Source organism: Rhinolophus ferrumequinum, chromosome 6, assembly GCF_004115265.2.
Source record: "Rhinolophus ferrumequinum isolate MPI-CBG mRhiFer1 chromosome 6, mRhiFer1_v1.p, whole genome shotgun sequence".
Taxonomy (NCBI): domain Eukaryota; kingdom Metazoa; phylum Chordata; class Mammalia; order Chiroptera; family Rhinolophidae; genus Rhinolophus; species Rhinolophus ferrumequinum.
The window spans coordinates 29,156,759-29,180,087 of record NC_046289.1 but is presented as its reverse complement, the minus strand read 5'-3'; the positions used below and the strand labels follow the sequence as shown (position 1 = coordinate 29,180,087).

Genomic DNA, 23,329 nt, shown 5'->3' with positions numbered 1-23,329 from the left:
AATCCGAGCTCTAGAAGGTAGTTACATAAACACTCCAACTGCCATCAAATCTACACCAGCGGGCTGAAAGTGCTTGAGAGATGCTAGAAATAATCTTTCACTGGCAAAATGAGTGGTTTCCAAAATACAGAGTTAGCCAGGCGATGACCTGGGCCCTCACATGGATGCCACGTAAGAACCAGAGAGGCCAACTTCACGAATCCCTTGAGGCAGGTTGTGAGACTTTTTGTGCCTGCTTGCTAATAAACGTTTTTGTGTATTTGGCAGACTTTGGCCTTGGCCATTTTACTATGCCTCTGTAGGAGGTTATAGAAGAGGGGACAAACGGCCTCCATTCACCTCTCATCTCCCATGGCGGCGAATATAAGAACATGACGATCACCGCAGAGACAAATTGGTCCAGACCTGTTCACAATGGGTGCCCATCCAGGCCTCATCCTCCACTCAGAAGAGAAAGGGAGGCCCTCAGTTTCAGTGACCCAACTGACTCTTTGACTCTGGGAACTTTATGGCTTTCGTCCCTTCTCTGCTGTCAGGCCACTTGTAATTATAAGCTAACATCAATCAGAAATAAGCTGTAGGTGTGTTGGATACTATTTCTCCATTGGTCCTTAAAGGGGTCTGGAGGTCAGAGCCTTTCCAGCAAGCTTCTGAGGTTCCCAGTTCCCACCCCAGCCCTTTCTGCTCTCATCCCTCTCCTACTGCAGCACCAGCCAAAGGTGGTACCCATGATGGCTTTTTCTTTACTTCAGTTTTACAAAGTTCCCCTCTGCTGTGGTGACTCCCTCATAATCCTGCCTTTTCCTCCAACTCTCAAATACTCTGACCTGAAGGGTAGCTGTGCTCAGGAAATAATTTCTCCACTTTACAACAGGACAAACTGAGACAGGAAGCAAAGCGATGGTTTATCCAAATTTATAGTTGGGCATCTAATAGCATACCTGGAACACTTAAAAGGCAGCTACATAAATGAATGAATAAATGAAGGGAAGGGTAGGAGGGAAGAAGAGAGGGATGTCTGCATCAGCTCTCATTGTCTGCATTTGACCAGCGGCCACAGTTTGACTCTCAGTTTCAGTTGCACAGAGAACTACATAGAAAGTGCCTTAAGACAGAAAGATTGTGGGATAAAGACAGTGACTCAGTCATCCCAACCCTTAATCTCAGGATTAAGTTGGGATATGCCAGCCTGGAGGTCCATAGGGATTTATTCCTTACGTGAGGTGGCATGGGGCTAGTTCAGCGTGAAGTAGGAGCCAAGCCTCACTGGAGCCAGAAAAGCTGCCTCTGCTGATTGCGGAGCAGTGGGGAAGGTGGAGGGGACACCAGAATCCCAGCCAGAGTTGCTAGAGGAGGTGGACAGGAACTACCTGGACAGCCAGCATGGGGTGGCTGGGGGCAGGCAGAGGAGGTAACATCGGCAAAAGTGGCTGGGGAGACAATCCCCGGCATTAGATGGGAAACTCTGCTCTGCTTGTGAGTATCCCTGGTGGCCTGGTCATTGATTACCTACAGTCCCCAAAGAATGCCAGGGTCTAGGGCTGTGGGAGTCACTCTCTCCCCTGGAGGGGAGCAAGGAATGAGCTCATTGTCCTCTAATCACCCATCCATTCTGGTGCGTACTAGGTAATACTATTATAAATAAAAGATAATATATAATAAGTAGATAAATAGTAATAAATAGAAGAGCTATAAGACTCAGCTATAAAGGACATTATTAGGACAACTGGGGAAATTAGAATATTTCTTGTGTAGTAGATGATATTGTGTTGATGTTAAATTTCCTAAGTGTGATAATATTAGAACACCCTTGTTCTTAGGAAGGTACATGCTGCAGTAGTCAGGGGTGAAAGATCAGAAAGCTATGTAAAAAAGAGGGTAAAAATGTTGTGTACAACTGGTTGAGAGAGAAAGAGTAAATGTAGCAATATATTAACAATTGGTACATCTAGGTGAAGAGTATAGAGGTATTTAAGATGGTATGTTTGTAACTTCTGTAGATTTGAAATTTTCAAAATAAAAAGTTGGGGGGAAATTTGAGGGGAGAGGAATAGCTATCACTTATTGAACAATAAAAATTGGATCCCAATTTTTATGTAATTCTATTATCTGATTTAATCCTCAAACCAACTCCAGAGAGAGACATTACGATTCTCATATTAAAGATAAGGAAACTGAGTCCCAGAGAGGCTAAGGAACTTGCCCAAGTTTACAGAGCTGGGATTGAAACAGAGCCCAAAACAGGGCGAGGTCACACAGAGGAGTGCAGTTGGGAGACTAATGGCTAACAGTTTAATAAGGCTTTCTGTGTACTAGCAGTGTTCTCAAATCATCTGTGCCTATTAACTCATGTAAGCCTTCCCTTCTGAAAGCTTTGTACTTTGTGATAAATCACTTCATTGGCATGGGTGGGAGGGAATGAAGGGGCACTTAAACCATTGATAGAGGTATAGGTTGGTGCAGTTTCTTTTGAGGGCCATTTGGCAACATCGATTGGAATTTAAAATTCGCGTTGTGTTTAGAACCAGTAATTCCACCTCTAAGTAATAAACCATAAAGATGGTCATACCTGTGGACCAAGCAAGAAGTACGTATAAATATAATCATTGTAGTAAGGTACTTAATAACCAAAGATTGGAAGCATCCTAAATATCCATCATTAGGAATACTAGGGAAGCATTAAAAATATGTAAGGCATCTCTCAGTGTGCTGATGTCACACTTAGAGTTGACAAATCGTAATGTCAAGAGAAAAAAGTAAGGGATGGTTCCTTAGTGTTGAAAGAGGGATATGAATACATATATATGACTAGATACGTGAATATATATGTATTTAAGAATACATGAATACTTATATATGCATAAAATGTCTTGAAAGGACACACACACAAACAATAGCAGTTGTGTTTGGGGAGGAGTGATCCGGGGAACAAGGGACAGGTCGGGAGGAAGACTTACTTTTCATTGTTAGCTCTTCTGTATTATTTTAAATTATACTCTGTGCATGATTACCTATTCAAAGTGAATGCATGAATGAATGGATGGATGGATGGATGGATGAATCTCCCTTACAAACTCCAGAGGATTTGCTTTTGGGTTTCCTTAGGCAATTTCCAGAGTGTTGAAGGGTACAGCAGAGGCCAGGGTCCCACAGTCTGGGGATGATCTATCCCAACCCCAGTAGCTATCAATCCATTTTCATTCAGATTCAGTCTCTGGAATCCCACTGGCCCAGCTGAACTTTCACCATTGGCCTTCTGCCCTACTGGGACGTTTTCCATAGTCTCTGGACTCTCAAAATTGTTCATGAGAATCACCTGGGGAGCTTGTTAGCTGGACTATTTCCCAGCCTCAACTCCAGAGATTCAGATTCAAACCTGGGATGGAGCCAGGGGATCCTTCACTACCGCCTGGAGAACTGGGTTCCCGTGGTGTTTGCCTCTGTTCAGTCCTTCGGGGAAGAACGCTTCTACCCCATACGCACCTAACCAAAAGTTGAATGTTCCAACCCCACTGAGTGTAAGATTATACTGGTGAGGTGAGGGACTATAAGCCCTTCAAGAACAAGGGTACACTGAAGACGGCCCTGCAAACTGCGCAGCAGGCAGTATCCCGTTTGCCTGACTCCTTGGCCGGTTCCTTCAAATAAGTAATGCATGCAGGCATACATACATACATACATACATACATACATACGCAAGCAAATTACCCTTTGGGCTGTGATGACTTTTTCTTTTTTTTTCCAAATTACAAATCAGAACGTTGATCTGTCAGTGGGACAGAGGAGTGTTTGGAATAAGAACTTCTGCTTCAAATATCCGGGCGTTAAAGTTTTACAGGTCGCCAAACTCTGGAAGGGGAAGAGGGTCCGCTCTTAAGTCCCATCCTGCGAGGATCCCACGCTAGGCTGGGGGCTGAGCAGATCCCGGGGTGCCCTTGTGGTAGCTGGTGCGGCCTCCGCAAAGAGCCCGGTAGGGACCGAGGAGACCCCACGGCCCGCAGGGCCCCTCGGCCTCAGGGACTGGCCCAGCGCTGCGGAGAGGTGGGAGGCTGGAGCCTGCTGAGGTCATTTCCTGTGCCTCTCCGCGAGCCGCCCGACAGCGCAGCCTGGCGCTCTGCCTTTAAGGAGCGGGCGGGGAGCGGGAGGGGCGAAGGGAACGCGGCGGAGCGTTGAATGGGGCGCAGCCAGGCGAGGCTCGCCTTTGTGCGGCCAGCCTGAGGGCACCCCTCCCGGCCCCAACCTCTCCCCGCCCCGCCCACCCCGACCCCTGCTGCCCGGGAGCGGAGACCCGGCGGCCGCTGCGGACTCGGACGAGAACGACACACAAGGTCAGCGGCGGACGGGCGCGGAGGACGCCAGGGTGCGGAGTGCACGGCGGGGTGTCCAGGGAGCTCGTTGGAGGTGAGTGGCACCGTGCGCCCCGCGGGCAGGGATGGACTGGGGGATGTGCGCTGGCTCGGCCAAAAGGACCTGCTCCCTCCGGCCGGAGGGCAATTCCCGAGCAGGTGCCTCCTCACCTGGAACCGAGCTCTCGGTAGCTGGAAGCTCCGGGAGCCGCGGGTCCGACCCGGGAACCCGCACCGGGAGGCGAGGAGTATCCTGTCTGGGGAGGACGGTGAGTTGGGGACCGACTCGATCCAGTTGTTCTCGGGAAGGGGCCTCGGAGCGTCCTTGCAGAGGCTTTCCACGGCGTTGCCAGTGCTCTCGTTCGCTTTCATCCCTCCCTCTCCCCTTTCCACCTTAGGTCAGATTATCGCTTCTAGTGTGATTTCTCTCGGTGGTTCTGTAGGACTCCTAATGGATCAGGCTCCACTCCTAGAGGCAGGTCAGCCGTGCGGAAAAGAAAACAAGTTGGGCGCCAAATGACAAGACAGCAGGAGCTTTGTGTCCTAGGAACCTCAGAGAGGAGTCAGTCCCCAGGGACCAGGGGACCTTAATGGGGGTGGCAGAGGCAATGATGACCCTCATCTGGGAGAAGAATCCGCTCCCTGTTGGAGTTCTCCCTGCCAGGACATCTCCATAAGCTTTTACTATGACTCCACCTCACAGAACTCTTCCCGACAGAACTTTAGTTCTTAAAATGTTTCAAGCTAAAACTTCTGCTTGAGAGATCATTTAAATAACAATCTCACTGGAAAAGTCCTCGGTTCCTTCATCTGACTTTTTGGATTGTCTTCTATGCGCCGGACACTGCATATGGTAACGTTACTTAACACTTGATAAAACATCAATTCCAGTGTTTCTGCATATTATCTCCGTTTTACAAAAGAGGAAACAGACTCAGAAAAATTGTGATTTGCCCAAGTTCATACAGCTAAAAGGTGGAAAGGCAACACTGAAACCCAAACCTCCTAAATTCCAGATGTGGGGTTTGGTCCACTATCTGCACCCTCCCTCCCACAGGTGGTTGAGAGGATCTGCTCAGAGATGGGTTGTGGTGGGATACACCCTGTGCTCCCAAACTCACTGAAACTAACAACTGACAAAATGTCGTGCCCCTTTTGCCCTCTTCAGGAGTCAAGAGAGAAGGTGGAGATGTACCTCCCATTCTCCTCTCCCGCTCATGCCTCTGGTGCTGTCCTCCTCTCTATGAGGCTGTGTCTCTGAGTGTGGGATCTGTGCTCCTCGTGGGTTGCAGCGGGCTTTATACATGCGGACGGTTCGGTGCCAGAATTCCCTCACTCCTGACCTCTGTCACTTCACAGCAGGCTGGCTACTGAGCCACCATCCTGCATTCTCTGGCCAGCCCAGCAGAACCATCTTTTTTTCCTTCTGTCAAAAACTAATTCAAAACTGACCTGTTCTGTGGGGAAACGCACTTATTGCTGGCTGGATTGTGAATGAGAATAGCCTCAGGGGAGGGCAATTTGGACCATTTGGCCATTTAAAAATGTATGTCACTTAATCCTACAATTCTATTTCTGAGACTTTATCCTTCAGCTATATATACTCTGATGTGTATGAAATGATATATATTCATTGAATATTCATTGTAGCATTGTTTATTTTAGCAAAAGGTTTTAGACAACCCAAATGTCTGTCAATAAGGGACTCTTAAATACAGTCGTGAACCGCTTAACGATGGGGATGTGTTCTGAGAAATCGTTAGGTTGATTTCGTTGTTGCGCAAAACTTCATAGAGTGCACTTTCACACACCTAGATGGTATAGCTGACTACACACTAGGCTATATGGTGTAGCCTATTGCTCCTAGGATAGAAACCTGTACAGCATGTGACTGTACAAAACAACATGAGATTAAATCAAGCACAAGACAAAATGGTGCAATCAAGAGACACGGTAGCCGGCATAACATGGTGTATTGTTTTACAGCAAACTTTTTTTTTTAATAAGTAGAAAGGGTAGATGCTAAAATAATGATAAAAAGTATAGTAAATCCATAAACCAGTAACCTAGTCATTTATTATTAATTATTATGTACTGTACATGGTTATGTGTTATACTTGTATACAACTGGTAGTGCAGGTTTGTTTATACCAGCATCACCACAGACATGTGAGTAATGCATTGTGTTATGACATTATGACAGCTACAACGTCACCATAATAGGAGTTTTTCAGCTCCATTATCTTATGGGACCATTCCATATTTGGGTTCGTCATTGACCGAAACATTACATGGCACGTGAATGTAAAATCATGTAGTAGCCATGCAATAAAATATAATAAAGCTGTTAAGAAGCATGCAAGGAAAATGGGGCAGATGTGTACATTGATATAGGAATATTTCTAAGTTATGCACCGGTGTGTTTAGTGTGCCACGTGTGTGTGTGTGTGTGCACGCGCACAACATATATGTGAATGCTTGTATATATACTATCTCTGAAAGACACAGAAACCCATAACAGTGGTTGCTTCTGGGATGAAGGACAGGAGTAGAAAGAAGCCTCACTTTGCATTATATACTTTTTGGTTCAACATAAAGAGAGAAAGTCATTTTTAAAACTCCCCCGACCTCTATGAGGTGGATGTGGTGGTAAGCACCTCTGTGGGCCACATCTCTTCGTGGGTCCATGGCACTGTCGACTTGCCTTGTTTGTTGATAGTAGTGGTCATTTATTGAGTGCTTACTGTGTGCCAGGCTTTTGTAATATCTCCCTTAATTCTCAAAAAAAAAAAATCCAACGTAGTGTGGTCTATGATATTGCCATTTTTAAAGATCAAAAATTGGTTAAATGTTGACAGTTTTGTATGATTCAGCCTAATATTTTTGCCTTCCTCTCCAAATATTATTGGCCTCAATTTCAAAATGGAACTGGGGCTCGGAGAAGTTAAGCAAAAGGTTTAAGGTCACAGATTAATTAGTGCCTGAGCCAGTATTCAAACCCAGGCCTCTTTGGTGCCAGAATGCAGGATCTCAACCACTATGCTCTGCTGTTTCTCTTTACTGATTTTTGTTCTCATGGGGCTGCTACTCAGGGTTGTCCTAGTGCCTTCTTCTGATATTTAGACCCCTGAGGGCTGGAACTTGCTTACCTTTACCTGTCTCCCTCGACATTGTGAAATGTGATGCTCAGCACCCAACAGAGGTCAAGTGCATGTTGTTGGTTTGATCAGATGACAATGCAAGATCAGAGGGAGCTATACCCCTGTGTCCACTCACCCTCCCCCCAGCTCTATCCTCAGAAAGGGGTCACAGAGCTCTTTCTGTCCCATAGGTGGGCAGGTGGCCAGCCTAGTCTAATAGAGCACTTTCAGAAGATGGTGGTGGCCCTTCACTAGCAAGTAGAAATCACCAGGGAGTGAACCATAGTGAGGTGACACGGGAAAGCCCAGTGGAAATTGTACCCAGAACAGTCTCTGCGTTATCTTCTGCTACCTTTTGCAGTGAACTCTGACCTCTCTCTTTTAGGCTCTTGTATTTGTTTGTTTGTTTGTTTGTTTGTTGTGTTTTTTTTAATTTATTGGGGTGACAATTGTTAGTGAAATTACATAGATTTCAGGTGTACAATTCTGTATTACATCATCTATAAATCCCATTGTGTGTTCACCACCCAGAGTCAGTTCTCCTTCCATCACCATATATTTGATCCCTCTTACCCTCATCTCCCACCTCCCACCTAGGCTCTTGTATTGATTGGCCCCCTTTGCAGGGAAGTTCCAGGATATTCAGACTATAGACCTGAGCCTTGCAAGCCACCAGGCTTTATTCATCTTTATGTCCCCAACTTTGCACGTAGGAATAACTTAACAAAACGTTTGTTGAATTAAATTTAATCTCAGTATTTTGTCAATGTCTGGTTAAATTCCTAAACTTGCCAGAGCCTCTCAGGTCAAGTTTTTATTTTCCCTGATATGAGCCCAGAGTGTGAAGTCACCTAACCACTACCTGTGCCCTCTTTTCACGATGCGTCCTACCTGCAGCCCCTCCTTCCAAGGCATCTCTCCACTGACTTCTGTGGCCCTGTCAGTCCAGGGTGCTGGAGGACTTAGGGAGTTCCAGAGCAGGTGTCAAGCCCATGGCAATCATTTGACTCTCATCTGCCAAGCAGTTTAGCATACTGGGCACTAGTGGGAGTCAAGAGAACTGGATTTCACAAGAATGGCCCTGAGTTGGTGATAATTACAGCTGGGTGGAGGGAACATGGGGATTTAGTCTACTGTTCGCCCTACTTCCTACATGTATTTGAAGATTTCTAGAATTAAAAATGAAAAAAAAAAAATTGAACTTGGTGTTGCCCGCAGCCCGAGACCCTTCTCTCGTTTCCCCATCTATTTTTGTTTTGCCATTAATGTTGTATTTGTGTTAGGCTAGCCTGGTAGCATGAGACTCTCCCACCACTACTGAAGCATCTTCATGGAAAGAAGACATTCTATATGTTGGGAGATCAAGAATCCTAGCCCAGCTGTAATGCAGCTTAAGTCTGTGTCTCTAAGCAAGTCACAGATGTGATCAATTTCCTCATCTGTTCGTTGTGAATAGTATCACTTGTCCTGCATCTCAGGGATATGAAGATAAGGGGAGAAATAACACCGGTCGCAGTGCTTTGAAAGGTTAAAAACCATTCTGTAAATTCATTTCTGCTCATCCTTGGGCATCTTTGTGGGAGGTACAAGAGCAAGTGACTTAGAAGGAGAGATTCCACTTACTGCTATGTTCCCTTAACAGCCTGTGTTTTATAGCTGCTGCTCCAACCACCTGCTTCTGTCGGAAGAGCCTCTGGGCCTCGTGCTTGGCAGCAGGCACCTTGCCCCAGAGCCCTCTTAGCTCTCCTCGCGTGCCGAGACAAGTCTAGCATGATGCCTGCCCTCTCACTAGCATCCCTAAGGCAGGGAGAGTATTATGCATGCACCTGATTGGTTCAAAACCATGACATCATGAAGATGCTTGATTGGGGAAAGCACTCCCTATAGCCTAAGTATAATCTCAGATATCAGGGTTAGGCAGAGGCCAATGACATATTTTATTTCCAAAGTCCCTGGAGATTTTGATAATTTGGGTTTCTACTCTCCCCCATGGAATCTGAGCCACAGCTTTGACAGTCAATAAGAGGGAATTAAAATTCACCAAACTCTTTCAACACCACAGAAGGATTAAGTTTCCCCTGCCCCTTGGTTTTACTTGGGTGCTTTCACCGCTAATTTTTAGCCCTGGGCTAGGTTGCAAGACTTTCAAGTCCTAGTTTCAGATCTGCTTTTTTTTGTTTAAGGAAAAGCAAAAGCCTCTTAAAGGACAAAGCAAATCCAACACTAAGCCTGGGGGCCTTCTCTGGAGGCCCCACAAGGTTCTGTTTGGTCTTTTCAGCTGTGATCTTAGCTCAGAAAAGGTCATGTTTTGTTTTTGTCTTTTGTCTTCCTGCCCGTTCCAGTTGGTCCCAGTCCTTTGAGGTGGGGATTGCTGAGAGGTCACAATGTCAGGATTGTTTGGGATGACCGTTCTGGGAGAGCAGGGCTGAGGTCATCTGTCCAGTGTTCTGAGCAGCCCAGAACCGAAAGACTCAGACACCAGACCCATCAGTGGTTTCATTGTTGGACCTTTCTCTACAGGTCGACTGACCCTCTTTTTTAAGCGAAAACTCGGGACACATGATAAATGTCTGTGCTTATGGTATTTATGGTGTCAGAATATATGAGACCAGAATGCCCTGGGTAATCTGAAATATAGGCTCACCTGGAAGATCCTATAAAATATTTCTTTTATTCTTAACAGTCCACCCCACTCTTTGTGAAATCAGACTTCTTTCCAGTTCCTGGATGAGTAAAGAGCACAGTGGCTAAGAACAGGGGCTTTGGAATGAGAATCCAGCCCCACTACTTGCTCACTGTGAACCCTCTGTGTGAGGTAACCAGTCTCTCAGTTCCTCAGTGTCCTTATGTGAGCGTGTGGAACTAGTGCCTGCCCCTTAACTCAGGGGTTGTTGTGAGATTAAAGAGGCCACACACGCCTCCATACAGCAAGAACTCAATAAACGATAGCTATTTGTGGTTTGTCATGGGAGAAAGATACTTATAAAGGTCAAATGTGAGATGGGAAGTGACATTAGCGGTTAACCCATCAAGGGCAGGCTTATTGATGCTCCAGGGTGATATTTAGTGACAGTATAGGAGGTAGCTGGGTTTTCTGAGGCCATGTTGCTCCCGAGAAAGGGAAGGGATTTTTTAAAAAGTAACAAATTAGCATAATGGAAAATTCCAGGCATGTATTCAAATAGAGAGACCAGTAAAAAAAAAAACCCATATTTACCCATCATCCAGCTGCAAACATTATCAACATTTTGACAAATCTTATTTCAAATCTTTTTTTTTTTTTTTTAAGGAGCTCGCAGCTCACAGTGGCCCATGTGGGGATCAAACCGGCAACCTTGGTGTTACTAGCACCACGCTCTAACCAACTGAGCTAACCGGCCACCCTGACAAATCTTATATGTCTCCCTCCCTGCCACTCTTCACCCCCTACCATAAAGTATTTTAAAGCAAATCCCAGATATATTATTTCACCTGTAAGTCATGTGTATTTCTGACAGATGACATTTTAAAAAGTATCAATCTAAAAATTAATAATCATTCCTTAAAGTCAGCTAATACTAGGGTGAGCGTATGTCATGGTTTGGGACAGACCAAATTTATGCTTGTTGCCAAGCATAATTATTACAACCCCTAGCTGGAGGATTTCAAAGTCCTGGTGATGGATGTGTCTTCCAGCCCTTCTCTCTTCTGTGCTCACTCTATGCCTGTGTCTTCCGTCTCATGTACACTCATACATCCTTCTGCATTTTCTCATCCCAACCCCATTTTTCCTCTCTAAAATATGTCTAGGAGACATCTGGGTAACTTCTCCTGGCTGGGGAAATTATAGGTGTCTACTTGATTTGTTCTGAATTTGTATAAAGTGTTTTCCAAAGACTTGTGGCTTTCTCCAGAGGCTGCAGCAATAAATAAATAAATACACGTGTGTACACACACACACACACACACACACACACACACACACCAATTTTTCATTGCATTTTATAGCTTAAAGGAAAGACTGAGTATCTGTTCCAAAGCAGGATGATTTAATGACAATTGACAGAATCCGAACTGTACAGAAAATTGTCAAGCATTACATTTTCTTTCCTTTTGTTCCCATCTGAAATCTATATAGCTGTAGTAGAATCAGAACTAAACTGGAAACCAGGATTCTGCTCCAGTGATCTGTGTGAGTCCACTTTAAGCCTTCCTAAACCTCACCCACCCTGCATAGTCTGCCCATTTCCCTCCTCCTGTTTATCTGTATATTGATTAGCTATTGTGACTGCATTGTAATTTTGCAATTAGACGTCCTTGAAAAACTCAAATTCAAGGGAATCTCTCTTATTTATCTTTCCATCTCCAGTGCTTAGAACAGTATCTGGCATAAAAATGTTTGTTGCATGGATAAAAATTTGTTAAGTGGATAATTGATGAAAAACAAATGAGCCCTACTTTTCACTTTTGTCAAAATGAGACTAGGTTCTCACTGTGGTTTCTAGGTTTTGTGATCTCCTGAGGTTGTTCAGCTAACTTGCAATGGAATGGGACACACTGAGCTAAGAAAGGTGGCAATGGGACCGAGGGAGAGCAGTGACTAACTTACCGCCCTAGACCTGTTTCCTCTGTCCTCATTTGGTCTCCTTCTCCTCCTTTCCCCATATAACTCTTCCTCCAACATTTACCTATCTTTTCCTCTCTCTGTGTGCCGGTTCTCATGGCTCCCTGGAATATCCAGAAGTTGATTCCATCATGGCGGAACTCAAGGTGGAGACCCGGACCAGTATGGACTGGCAGAAGCGCTGCCTGGCCCTAGAAACCCAACTTTTCCGGTTCCGCCTACAGGCCAGCAAGATAAGGGAGCTGCTGGCGGACAAGGTGAGTCCTGGAGAGCAGGTAGCTGCCTAACCTCACTGCAGGGGTCAGTGTCAAGAGGGCCCAGAGTTAGAGCGGGAGAGTTGGGGAAGGTGAACTTTCTTTTCTTTTTTCTTTAGGTGTGTATGTATGTATGTATGTATTTATTTTTAATTAAAATATACCTGACATATAATGTTATATAATTTAAGGTGTTCAAATGTTGATACATTTGATATATTAATGTATAATAATATAGTTGCCATTGTAGTCATAAATAGCACCTCTATCATATTACATAATTACAATTTCTTCTTAGTGTGCATGTGTCTTAGTAGTTGGAATAAATAATTTAGTGGTTGGAATAATTAAATTTTAGCAAGTTTGATGATTATAATACAATATTGTTGTCTATATTCACTATACTGTGCATTAGATCTGTAGAGCTTATTTATTACACGTTGCAGGAAGGTGAACTTTTTTTTTTAAAGATTTTATTGGGGAAGGAGAACAGGACTTTATTGGGGAACAGTGTGTACTTCCAGGACATTTTTCCAAGTCAAGTTGTTGTCCTTTCAATCTTAGTTGTGGAGGGTGCCGTTCAGCTTCAAGTTGTTGTCCTTTCAGCCTTAGTTGTGTGGGCGCAGCTCAGCTCCAGGTCCAATTGCCGTTAGCTAGTTGCAGGGGGCGCAGCCCACCATCCTTTGTAGGAGTCGAACCAGCAACCTTGTGGTTGAGAGCCCACTGGCCCATGTGGGAATCGAACCGGAGTTAAGAGCATGGAACTCCAACCGCCTGAGCCACCTGGCCGGCCCAGGAAGGTAAACTTTTAAAAGATGCTTCCCACACATGCAAAATGAAACTCACCCGTGGTAGTTTTTTTGTTTGTTTTTTTTTTAAGACCAAAATAAAAGCAGTTTATTAAGCTGTCATCCCGCATTCTTCCTTGCTGTGCTGCTTCATGCGGCACACCAAAGAAATGCACAAACCTATTGGTTCTCCATCACCTGTTCAGTCATGTGTGGCTACAGTGGAGGTTCTATTATTCCTTTAATAGCTCTTCTTCAGTGTGGGGAGGAAGATGTTTTAGGAGAGAAGAATGGAAATCCCCATCCTCCTGCTCACCCTCTATTAAGCATAGGAACTATGGAAGGCAGCCTGGTTTCCTGGTGACAAGGGCACAGGCTTTGGAGCCAGACCCACCTGGCTCTGCCACTACTAGCTATCTGATCTTGGGCAAGTCCCTTCACCTCTAAGGCAGGAACACAAATGTCTCCCTTTCTGAGGTATTTTGAGAATTATGTCAGATCACATATATAAAGGTTCTGGCATAGAATAGATCTTAAATGGGGGCAATTTTTATCTTTACAGGCTTGGGTGGGCTGGTCTGGGAAAATAACCACCATTCATAATGTTTCTATGGAAAGATACATTCTGAATGGCTGACTAGAGAGTGGAGACCTGCACTGTGTGTGTGTGAGTGTGTGTGTGTGTGTGTGTGTGTGTGTGTCTTAACTGAATCAACCATTCTCTCTATAGTTTTGTTTATAGTATCCATCTGCTATCGATTCATTAGCAAACCCTTCTTTCATAGTACAAAAGTAAAATTCAGTCCACCCCTCTCAAGTAATGTCAAAGTCTTGATTAGTAACGCCTGAATAAGTGACCTGTTTTAGTGACAGGCCCACAACCTGGATTTCAGGAAGACAAGTTATTGGTGTCACCTCTGCACTTCCACTGCTGAGGGGTGTGGCCCTTGACTAGCCTGGACTAGAACTCATGAATGTTGGGTCTGTTGGGATTGCTGTCTTCCAGTTCAGACTTTGCAGAACAGACTGGGAGGCATGGATGTGGTTCAGGCACTGCTAATAGGAAGGGTAGGATTCCATCACCTCAGGGAAAGGGAAGCAGGCCCTAGACAGTGGTTCTCCAAGGGTGGTCCTGGGGTACTTGTTAAGCATGTACATTCCTGGGCCCCACCCCAGTCCTCCTCATCCAGGTCTCCTGGGGTGCTGCTCATACTCTGCATGTTTAACAGGCTCCCAGAAATTGGTTTCATACCCTATAAAATGTGAGAACCTTGCCTTAGGATATGGTATTGGGGATGATGTGCGAGAGAAGCAAAGGATAAGTGGGGATCAGCCAGCTGATCTGAACACATTTCAGAGGGAAGAGACTTCTGTTTCTAGTAATATGAGCCACAACATAACCTAAAAAAGAAGAAGAAGAAGAAGAAGAAGAAGAAGAAGAAGAAGAAGACCACTATGAAACACCTAGAAAAACTGCTGAATTAAATATTTAAAATATCCTTCTCAGTGCAGAGCTGTACACTGAAAAAAGTAAGAGGAATCCTGAGTGGGCAAAACAAAGAGGAAAACCCTGAGTGGTACTCAGCTCTGGCAGCTGATTGGGATGGGGTATGTGGCTGGCCTTCTTTTAATAATGAAAGGCTTGAGGTTTGAGTTTTAACATCTGTGGAGACAGAAATGAGGTCTGGCCACGTTGGAAACTGGACCTGAAACTGAAACTTCCATGTAAACTCAGGACTCTCAAAGGGCTTTACCCTAAATGAAAAGGTAGAGAAAGAAGAGAAAATCATCCACCAGCAAAGGGAGATAATGGAACAGCTTCTCAAACTTAGCTGAGGCTCTGGGCAAAAAAAAAAAAAAAAAAAAAAAAAGGAAGAAAGAAAGAAAAAAAAAATGTTCACTGAGAACCTGATTATATTGGTTTAACATTAGAATTTATACCACTGTGTTTCCCTGAAAATAAGACCTAGCCAGACAATATAAAACCTTCCAGACAATCAGCTCTAATGCGTCTTTTGGAGCAAAAATTAATCTAAGAGCTGGTATTATATTATATTATATTTTATTTTATATCATATTATACCGGGTCTTATAGTAAAATAAGACCGGTCTTACATTAACTTTTGCTCTAAAAGACGCATTAGAGCTGATTGTGCGGCTGGGTCTTATTTTTGGGGAAACACGGTAGCTGTGTGGACTGGGAGCCCTATGTTCTGGGCCTGCGACACCCCTGGGAGACCTTGTAGGAACAGACACAGAACGTCTCTGGAGAAACTAGACCTCAACCCAGATCATACAGGATCTCCACAGGAAAAAAGAAAAACATTAGTGAAGGTGAATATATGATCCAAAATGACTAAATACTGAGAGAATAATCTACAGTAAGTAAGAGTCCACATACACAGGAAACAACTGGATTACACCCCCTAAGAATTTAAAATAGAAGTGTTGGTGAGATCCTATAAAATAAATTAGTTCAAAACTATTGAAGACATAATGAAGTAATTGAAAACATGAGACAAAAACAAGACACTCTTCAAAAGGATCAGGTAGTCTTGAAAAAGAACCAACTAGAACTGCTAGAAGTGAAGAATGTTCTCATTGAAATTAAATGTTCAGTGGTTAGATTAAATATCAGATTAGGCCCCACTGAAGGCAGACTTAGTGAATGGAAAGAGGGACCTGAGGAAACAATCCAGAATGCCACACAGAGACAGACACAGAGGCTGAGACATGGGTTCTAAAATGACAAGATTTTATATTAGATTACAGAAGTGGAGAAGAGAATGAAGAAGAGGCATTACTCAAAGAGATAATGGGTTTAAAGTTTCCAAACTTGGTGAAAGGCATGAAGCCTCAGATTCAGGAAATAGAAGAGCCTAAGCAGGATAAATTCTGTTTTTAAATCCATGCCTACTACATTAGCTAGATCATATTAATAGTTTGACTGCTGCAAGAAAGAACCCAAAGTAACAATGGCTTAAACCATGTAGTATCCTGGACTTAAGCAATCTAATTCTAGAGTGATGCCTGCTGCGTGTTTGAAGACAGTTCATCCTGATATCAACCTAACCCCTTCCCTTTTTAAGTGCATGATCTGGAGGTTATGTTTATTCCTTTTATTCATAGTCCAGTGGGCAAAATTTGGTTATACCCAGCCGCAGGGAATATTGTAAAGTGTAGTTTTTATTTTGGATAACAATGTGTTCTGCTGAGTTGGAAGTTCTGTTTTATATGAGAGAGAAGGGGAGAACAAAACAGGCAGCAGAATTGGGGAACAATAAGCAGTCTTTAAGTCTAGAATAATGGTAATAATAAATAGAGTATATGACTTTCAAATCAGGAGAGCAGGGAAATGGAATAAAGAAAGTCTATTAAATCTAGGCAGTGAGAGGGGAAAAAAAAAGAGTATAGAAAAAGAGGAGTATTTAAAAAGAGGAGAAAGCACAAAATGCAACCGTAGAAATAAATCCAAATATGTTGATCACAAGCAGACATATACAAGAATGTATATTGCAGCATTGACGTATGAAAAATTGGAAATATTTTAAATGTCTATCAATGGGAGATGGGTAAACAGATTGCATGTATTTGTGCAATGGAGTACTACACTGCAGTTAAAAATAAATCAAGTGGCGCTACATGTGTACGATCAGTAAATCTCAAAAAACAACATTGAACAAAAAAGGTCAGAAGCATATATATAGAACAGTACATTTTCTGTAAAGTTTGGAAACATACAAAATGGTGCTATCTGTTGTTTAGGGGTATATACAAATAAGATAAAAATGTAAACACAACCAAGTATAGAGTAAACACCAGAAGGAGAGGAGTAACACTGGGGGGAAGTACACAGGTGGCCTCAACTCTCTGTAGTGGTTCATTTCTTAAAAACATCAGAAGCAGATACGACAAAAGTTAAGATTTGATAGAGCTGAATGGTGGATACATGTTTTTTTTAAAAATTATTCTCTCCATGTTCCTGAAATATTTCGTAATAAGATGTGTGTTAAAGTGCCTCCCTCCCCTATTCCCCAGGGGCCTTAAACACATTATTAATAAACACCTTTTCTCTCCACAGCTTCTTGGCTCTGGGTAGGTTCTCTTCTAGGCTGTCTTTGATCATCAGGTAACCGGAATGCCCTTCCATGCAAATGTTGGGAGCTCAGAGTGTAACTTGGGTAAAGAAAAAGGAAGCATACAGACACAGGGCAGGAGACTGGGTGTGGGAGGGAAAAAGAGAGAGAAAGAAATTTTGACTAAGGGTCATGGGCTGAGAGACTTAACATTTTTGCTGCGATGTTGTCTGTAGTCGAATGATATTTCTATGCCGTCGACTGCGGCGTTCGGCTTGACCACAAGCTCAGTGTTCCAGAAAGGAAGTTTAGGAAAGCAGATGTACATTTTTCCCATATTTTTGTGTTTTTCGAGAATGAAGAGCAATTAGGAAATTTTTATACTTCAAAGTAATCATTTATTTTAATAAAATGTAGCACCTCAACTGTATTTACTTAAAAATATAAATACTGTAATTATTTTCTGTGGATTTTTGACACATTTTGGAGAACAAACTTGAAATCAATGAACATAATGAAAAGGTTAAGGAAGAGGGCTGAGACTTCTGGAAGAGGTGCTGGACCTCTTGGCAGGAATCCTTATGGACATAAAGACCGTGTTGCTCAGTGTTGGTGCTGTGTCTGTCACCTGCAATCATCCCCAAACTAACAGGATAGGTTCAACAGTTCACTAGAGAATATCCCCCGTACATCAAGGTAAGTTTCAGCTCCCAGGACGAGATGACTCTGGTTTCTCAGGATAGCTCCTTCTGGGGCTGAGCCCTGCACCAGTCTCTGTCACTTCTCTTAGAACTTACTTGTCAGTCACCATCAGTACCGACCGGCACCTGGGTGAGCCAGGTCAGCTGAGGCCGCTGGCTAGCCCTCTTACTTGCCTGCCCCCTCTACCTCTCTACACAGCTTGCTCGCCAGTGCAGACAAGATGCAGAGCCTGGATGACTGATGGCCACTAACTCATTGCTGGCCATGGCACAGGGCAAGCGAAGCCTGGGTGTCTGCCAGGGGACTGGCCCTGCATGGAGTCAGGTTCCACCCACTGGCTGCTAAGGCTTGGAAGCATGTCTTTCCTCCTTCCCCACCACACAGCCTACTCGTCCCTGACTCCCTCTTGCAGAATTGCCATTCTACACATGGAATAATCTGTACTACAAAAAACATTTTTTTAAAGAAAAAATGTCAAGGCTACCGGATAATCCCTCACCTAAGGGTGAGAGAGGAGAGGAAGGGTTTGGAGAGGAGACAGTAGGAGACCTTGTTTCTGCTAACACCTCTCAAGGTCTGGTGTGTCCCTCTCATGGACACCCAGATTGCCAGGGCCACCCCATTCTGGAGCCAGATGAATTGTGGGTTCACTTCCATCCGGTACAGGAGTTGAGGAAATGGCTACTGTGTTGGAGTTCACATTTGCTCTGCTCCCTGGGAGCTATTTCCCCAGCTCTCTTCCTTGATGTGCTGAAGTCACAAAGGCTAGCAGATCACTTTAAAATTTGATACTGGTCTAAGAGGCCGGATAGATGCATATTGAAAATCCCTTGGACTTTTTTCATTTTTGCTAAATTTGTGCCTCAATTATCCCATCAGAAAAGTGGGAATTTATCCACAAAAGAATTTTGTTGGAATCGCCATGATGAACATGGCATCAATATTAGAACTGATACAGGTTTACAATTTTTTATTTATTTACTCCCTATCTGCTTCCAAAGGGATTTGAGTGGATTTATTAAAAAGAAGAAACAATATAATAAAACAACCCTCTTTTTTTAGCTTGAATATTTTTAACTGAAGTAGCTTTTCCCAACTCCCGTCCCAATGGGGCTGTGTGCACTTTCTCTTTTCTAGAATCCCTTACTAGTTTCGCCAACCAAAGTTTGACATACAGTAACTCAGTTTCATATTTATATACCAACAATTTGTCATTCAGGACTTTTTGGGGGAATGTATAAATGGCTCAGTTTAGTTTCCTTAAACAAAAGAACAATGACTATTGCTCCTCCCCCCTCAGACCATGGATTATACAGAGGCGGTGATTTAGTACAGGCACCAGCTTCACAATGTGTGGATAGAGCACGAGGCCCAGTACAATCTCTTTAAATACCTCAGAATTTGTGAAAAGGCCAGGTACTATAAAAGGAGAATACTAGGGCTGTCAGGACTAGTTGGAAATACGTTGAAGTCTGCATGAAGTCATCACAGAATCGGACTTAGCAGATCTCTGCGCTGACAGATCCAATTTGCTTTAGGAGCAGGTGCCTTCTAGAACTTTTATTCACTGTGTATGAGAGAGAGACTGAGAGAGAGAGAGAGAGAGAGAGAGAGAGAGAGAGAGAGAGAGAGAGAGAGAAAGAAAGAAAGGATAGAGGGGGAGGGGTTTATTGTTTTTCTAACTCCCCATTTTTTATAAGGTCCTCTACAGTATTTCTCAGGAAACAAGCATTGATAGAGCTCTGTACTCCTGTAAAGCCATTCAAGAAGCCCTTTGCTGTTGGGACTTGGCCCTGATGCATCCCCAAAGGAATCAACTAGCTTTGCTTTGTATTCTGTGGCCAGTCTAGTGTTTTTCACATTGTGATCTCTGAACCACCTGTATCTGTATCACCTGGGATTTTTTTTTTTTTTCCAAGCACCTTACTGGGCCTGTGTCTTAGACTTGCTAAATAAAAACCTCTGTGGACAAGGCCCAGGAATCTGCCTGTAACAGGGTCCACGTGGATCCTAACACACACCTGGAAGTCTGAGATCTACTACCACAAACTCCTGCCACGGCCTTTTCCCAGGGCTCCGTTCAGCTGCTCTTCTCATGGATGCCTTGAGCCCCATGTGCCCAGAGGAGGTCTGGACTGTGGGGGTCCAGTGAAATCCACAGACAAGACTTAGAACTCTTTCTCTCCTGCTGCTTCTGCAGTCAGACACCAGGGCAGCTCCACTGTATTTTATATACTTGGGAATAAGCATATGATTTCAGTGGAACAAAAGATACTAAAAAAATAAAGTTGAAAACCACTGTCTTTGATGACAACAGATTTAGAACCATTTAATTGCTAAAATTGGGGTTTGCAAACTCAAATGCTTGCAGATATATAAATGACAAAGGTGGATTCTGGGGAGAATTCAAGGGAACGTGCTACAGCTAGAGGAGGATGTGGTTATTGACATAAGAAATGTAACCCTCGTGTATCCAGATCTTCTGAGTTTTCAAGAGAAGCTGAAGTCAGGGATTGTTTGTGGAATCTGGGTTTTTACGTGACATGTTAGAGGCACAATAGATGACAGTACAGTAGACTCTGGAGCCAATACTCCTGAGTTTGAATCCTGGCTCTGTCTCTTAGCTGTGTGACCTTAGGCAAGTTACGTAACAGCTCTGTGGCCGTTTCTTATCTGGACAACAGGGATAATAATAGTACCTGTCTCCTAGGACTGAGATGAGGATTAAACAAGTTAATACATGTAAAGTGCTTAAGGCAGTGCCATACACATAGAAGTGGCCTTGTTTAGTTATATCTGTGTCGGCTAAATGCCCACATGCTGTAGGTCTTACGCCACATGCTGTAGGCTAATAGCTGGCAACCTCTGGCTTAAAGACATTCTTTCTGTAGATGGATTCTATGTAGGTCGTCATAAACTATGATGACCCTATAGTTTATCATCTGAACTGGGACACTTTGGAGAGCGAGAGGAGGCCCTATTACTAATTATTTCAGATGACAGGTGAACACCAGACTGTCCCAGCAAACTGGTATCCCTGGTCCCAAGTGCCATCTGGAAAACCAACAAGTAACTTCTACCCGTACACTTCTTAGCAAGGGCTAGGTTGTGCACATGAGATTACGTGAGGCATCCTGTGTCATCCTCAGAACAACCCTAGGAAGTGAAGACTCATCACTCTCTTTATTGGTGAGGAAACTTAAGGCACAGAGAGATTAAGGGATTTATCTAAAGCCACACTGTGGCAGAGCCATTCGGGTTCCAGAGCCTTAGTGCTTACCTGTATCATTCAGTGTGTGCAAGGCAGTAGCCAGAATGCTGGGCCCCTTTTTCAAAGGGGCAGCTAAGACCCAGGATGGCATGGTTCTTGGCTCAGGCACTGCTCAGCACGCTGGACTGTGCTGGGAGCGCAGGAGAGCACCCACTGCTCCCCCCGCCGTGGGGCTGATATTTCCCGGCCGCACTGAGTGTTATAAGGAGCTGTGGACACTGGGCTTAAATACCAGGTTGGTGCCAAGTACATTTCATCAGTTCACTGCAGCCAGTTCTCAGGCAGCTTATGAGTCTCACGTGCAAGTTGCAGCTGGTGAAAGTGGATCCCGCCTAAAAGTCAGCTGCCTTAACCTGACACCTTCTTGGCTGGCAGGTCACCTCAGGCCCGCAGATTAGAAGGACAGCTGAGGACACGGTCCTAAGGAACCCTCTGAGAGGAGAAACAGTACCCAAAAAGGGGGTGTCCCACCTGTAGCGCCAGCTTTCCAGAGCTCCCGGTGTGGCCCTTTAAATAAGTGTAAAGAAGAATGGTGTGGCATCGTGAAAAGTGTTGATGCTGGGATTAAGAGAAGAGTTCAAGAACTATAAAAATGACATTCCAGCATAGACACACCTGGGAATATTTCGGCAGCAGTGGAGAACATGTATTTTCATAAGAAAGGAGGGAAACATGATATTAAAAATATTCTCTTCCAACGAGGGTGACAGAATGTTGATAATAGTTGGAGCACAGTGATGAACACATAAATGGTCACTATTCTCTTTTTAAAAATTTCCAGATGTTTAAAATGTTTTCACTGTTCAGAAATTAGTTTCATTAAAAAAGAAGAGTCCAGCATAAAGGTGGGTACAAAATGCTTTGAGTCTTGAGTGTCCTTGCGGGAAGATAAGAACAGCTGGGAGCGTCAGCAGCATGAGGACCCTGTGGCAGCTGGCCCAGGGCTGGGAGGAGACCTTCCTTTCCATCTGCTTTGGTGATAGCGTACCTTGAAGGGGTATTCCAATCTTGAGGGAAAAAATGCTTCCATGTTGTCAATAACGGAGTGATTTCTGGCTCTGACCAGTGTCACTGGCCCAGCCAGAAGGTAGGACTCACACACATTCTATTCTTCATTCTACTTTGGTTTCTCTATCTGTAAAAGAGAAAGCCAAGTTTTTCCATCAGATGAAGTTAGAAAATGTCAGATAGTCATTGCAGTAGGTCACGGAGATGGTAGATCTAAATGGTCCAGCTAACGGTCAATCTAAGAGACTTGTCAAGAATCCAAAGCCTTCCCATTCAGTATTTCATTGTGTTCTTAAGAAATGAAATACTCCCAGTAATTGCATTATTTAGAGTTGTTTCTGATGTGGGCAAATACTTCAACTCTGGCTAGCGTAAGCAAACAGGCAATTTATTAGGATCCTGGGAGAGCTCACAGAACTGAAGGAACTACCAAACAATTACAACTTGGTGAAGTTTGTGTATGTTTTACAATGTAGCCCCCTGGCTCTTGTCTCTCCATCCCAGATTTTAGATTTTTGGGGAGAGAGAACCTGATTGGCCCAGTCAGGTCTGGTGTCAAAGGTGGAAGGGTTATTTAATACGAACCGTGTCACTGAGGGCCACCACTATGTGTGTCCCCCCCTCAGTAGGATTCTTTTTGTGCTGGGCCGCCACCCTATAATCATAATGTTGGTTTATACTATGCTCTTATCTTCCTGTAGCTGCGAAGCGAACCATCCCACCCTCTCAGGCTTCAGCTGAGAAGTTTGATCATGATTATTAAACCCAGGAGAGGAAGGAAGAGATGCAAGCATCCTGAGCCCGAGCGCCTGAATGCCTGTCAAAAGTGGTCCTGTCTGTTGGGAGCCCAAGGGGCATTTTTGTTTTAAATCTTGAGTTTTACTTGGGAACCTCAGATCCTTTCGCATGGAATGTGTACTGTGTCTTCCCACAACCAGGGGCGGGGGAAATGGATGAGGAAGGGCTACCCTGAGAAAAGAGTGGCCCCAGGTTCTCAAACACGAACTATTTCTGGGTACCTCTCCTTTTGCTGTCTAGCACCAGGCTGGGGGCACATCATTTTCCACCAGGCAGAGAAAGCAGAACTTTAGCTGAGAAGGTGAGAGATTGGGAAAGAGAAGGAATTGCTTAGTTTACCAGT

At 44.0% G+C, this 23,329-nt stretch overlaps 1 protein-coding gene and 1 non-coding gene across 3 annotated transcripts in view; one reads left to right on the top strand and one right to left on the bottom strand.

Annotated features, from left to right (window-relative positions):
* Positions 1-3,786: 3,786 nt before the first annotated feature.
* Positions 3,787-23,329, top strand: part of PLEKHH1 (pleckstrin homology, MyTH4 and FERM domain containing H1) — a 48,684-nt gene continuing 29,141 nt past the window's right edge. Inside the window, exons 1-3 of one of the 2 annotated variants that reach the window (XM_033107917.1) lie at positions 3,787-4,401; positions 11,604-11,657; positions 12,207-12,346. In XM_033107917.1, the coding sequence (XP_032963808.1) occupies positions 12,221-12,346 (126 nt within the window). In that variant the 5' untranslated portion in view covers positions 3,787-4,401; positions 11,604-11,657; positions 12,207-12,220. The remainder of the gene's footprint in view (positions 4,402-11,603; positions 11,658-12,206; positions 12,347-23,329) is intronic. The other variant, XM_033107916.1, reaches the window with a different exon arrangement.
* On the bottom strand, positions 10,793-10,866 carry TRNAT-AGU (transfer RNA threonine (anticodon AGU)). The gene has a single exon. It is a non-coding gene; the product is annotated as a tRNA-Thr (tRNA).